We start from the raw sequence: 2,500 nt of genomic DNA, 5'->3' as shown, positions 1-2,500 counted from the left end.
TATGTATTGAGTATGTGTGAGTGTGTATGTATGTATATATGTTTATGTAAATATCATCTATATATGTATATATATATATGTAAATATCATATATATATATGTATGTATATATATATATGTAAATATCATATATATATATGTATGTATATATATATATATATATAGGTTTATGTAAATATCATATATATATGCATATCATACATATATGTATGTATGTATATATATATATATATATATATACATATATATGTATAATTAAGAAGCAATTGGGTGATAAGTTACACATTATGAAAGAATTGCGAAGCAGAGGAATCCATCTTAATCTGTTATTATAATTATTATAAATTCTATATTTACTAATGGAACGAGACAATAAAGGTTAGAAAGAAAGATTAATAAATAAAAAGTACTGGGGCGTGGTATGAATTCGTGACGTTTAATTGTTTCATTTTCATTTGTAAATATATAATTCGTTTCATCCCTCAGCCATGTCCGTATTCGTAACCTCACAAAAACTTGTTCATAAACGATTTATTTACACAAAATATAGGAGAGAAAGAGATAAAACTTATTGGATGTGTGATCAAAGGAAAACATGTGATCGTAGAGCTTCTGAACTGCGAACAAGCAATGGCGGTACGTACGCACTATATTGTAAGGAAGACTGAAACAAATTTGAAGCGCAAAGCTGTGGAAAGGCTGGCTGCACACATTCCAGAAGAACTTATGACTATATATAACATCGTAATATCAGCATTAGGTGGCAAGATGGCGTCGGAAAAATGCTTAGTGGCATTTCTTTGTTCAAGTCCCTTCTGAGTCGATAAAAGAAAATACCAGTCAAGTACTGGAGTCGATGTAATCGACTTGCTTCCTCCCTTCAAAATTGGTGGCATTGAGCTCTGCAACAAACAGACTGGCGTCCCGCTCAAGACCAATGTTGTGATCCCAGTCACTTATAAGCCATGGAAACCAGGTAACAGGTCTTATGAGTCCTTGGGCCCAAGAAAAGCAAAAATGTATTCTATATAAGTGCGTACAGAAGTATATAATGTGAATACATATTTATATTTCAAATGTGCTTAAACATTTGGTTTTCACATACATACGTAGACACACGCACATCTATCCATCCATCTGTTCGTTCGTCCATCCATCCATCCATCCATCCATCCATTCATCTATCCATCCATACACATATCCATCTATACATAGATACACACGCATACGCATACTTATTAGAACACCATTGCCAGATTTAGTGAAGTATGAGATTCAATCTTAAAATCTCAACTGATATAGAAATATATGAAAGATAGCTTCAGGCTTTATCTGTTAAGTCAGCTCCCCTGCGGGGCCGTAAATGTTAGTAATTGGTAACAGGTTACATGAATAATTACAAGACGTTTTACAAGGTTTCCTGTAGAAAATTTACAAGAATTCAAACGCTTATAACAGTATGTTGTTTGTGAATAAATACTTGAGACTTAGTTGGAGTTTTCTATTGCTTTTCCTTATTAAAATATTGCGTAATGAAATCGGTTTATTCTTTTTAGATAACCCTATATATATACACACATACATGCATTCATACATACATGCATACATACATATATGCACACTCATACACACATGTATATGGATGGGGTACATGTGCGTGAGTGAGTGTCAGTGTCCTTATGTTTGTTCCCCATCACTGTTTCACAACCAGTGTTGGTGTGTTTACATCTCCGTAACCTAGCGGTTCGGAAAGAAGAGACCGATAGAATAAGTAGCAGGCTTAGAAAAACAAAAAGGACTTAGAAAAAAAAAGGACTGGGGACGATTTACTCGGCTAAACCCTTCAAGGCAGCGTCCCATCAGGGTCGCAGTCTAATGATCGAAACAAGTAAAAATTAAACGATAAATGATTGTCTTTTGATTTTTTTTAATCATTATATAAAACAGAAAACATCAAGAAAAAACGTCTTAAATAACAGCTGAGAAAATAAACGTAACTTAAAGCCTCGAGTGACTTCCGGTTCATTTCTTTTTGTATTGTTCATAATATAAAATAATATAAAACGTTAGGTATATGTAATAATGTATTTTATGTAAATAATATAACGTTGTTTTAAACGCATGAGTCTGTTATAATGTTATTAATTATATATATTATTATTGTTATTGTTATTTTTGTTATTATTTTGCGCCTCTCACTGACTCTGTCTTTCTTTCTCTGTCACGCCCTTTGACAGATATATACATATATATATCAACATCATCATCATCATCATCATCGTCATAATGATGATGCTGAACTGTTAATCTCTACACTTGTTTTCTCTCTCCGGTTTTTTTTTCGTTCTCTCCATTTTTTCCTTCTCAACCCTTTCTGTAGAAGAGCGTAAGTTCGAAACGTCAAAGACTTTTCCATTCTTCACGAGCGTCAAACTAATACACTTGCTTGTTGTTCCTTCACTTGTCTGTCTTCGTCTTTTGTTTCCTGTAAATTTGAGCT

General features: G+C 32.9%; 1 protein-coding gene across 1 annotated transcript in view; it reads right to left on the bottom strand.

Annotated features, from left to right (window-relative positions):
- Nucleotides 1-1,340: 1,340 nt before the first annotated feature.
- Nucleotides 1,341-2,500, bottom strand: part of LOC106873222 (putative uncharacterized protein DDB_G0282133) — a 6,997-nt gene continuing 5,837 nt past the window's right edge. Inside the window, exon 2 of the mRNA XM_014920478.1 lies at nt 1,341-1,420. Coding sequence (XP_014775964.1) covers nt 1,341-1,420 — 80 coding nt within the window. The remainder of the gene's footprint in view (nt 1,421-2,500) is intronic.

Source organism: Octopus bimaculoides, chromosome 12 (assembly GCF_001194135.2).
Source record: "Octopus bimaculoides isolate UCB-OBI-ISO-001 chromosome 12, ASM119413v2, whole genome shotgun sequence".
Lineage (NCBI taxonomy): Eukaryota > Metazoa > Mollusca > Cephalopoda > Octopoda > Octopodidae > Octopus > Octopus bimaculoides.
Note: the sequence above shows the minus strand (reverse complement) of the source record. Positions and strands in the feature narration are given on the sequence as shown.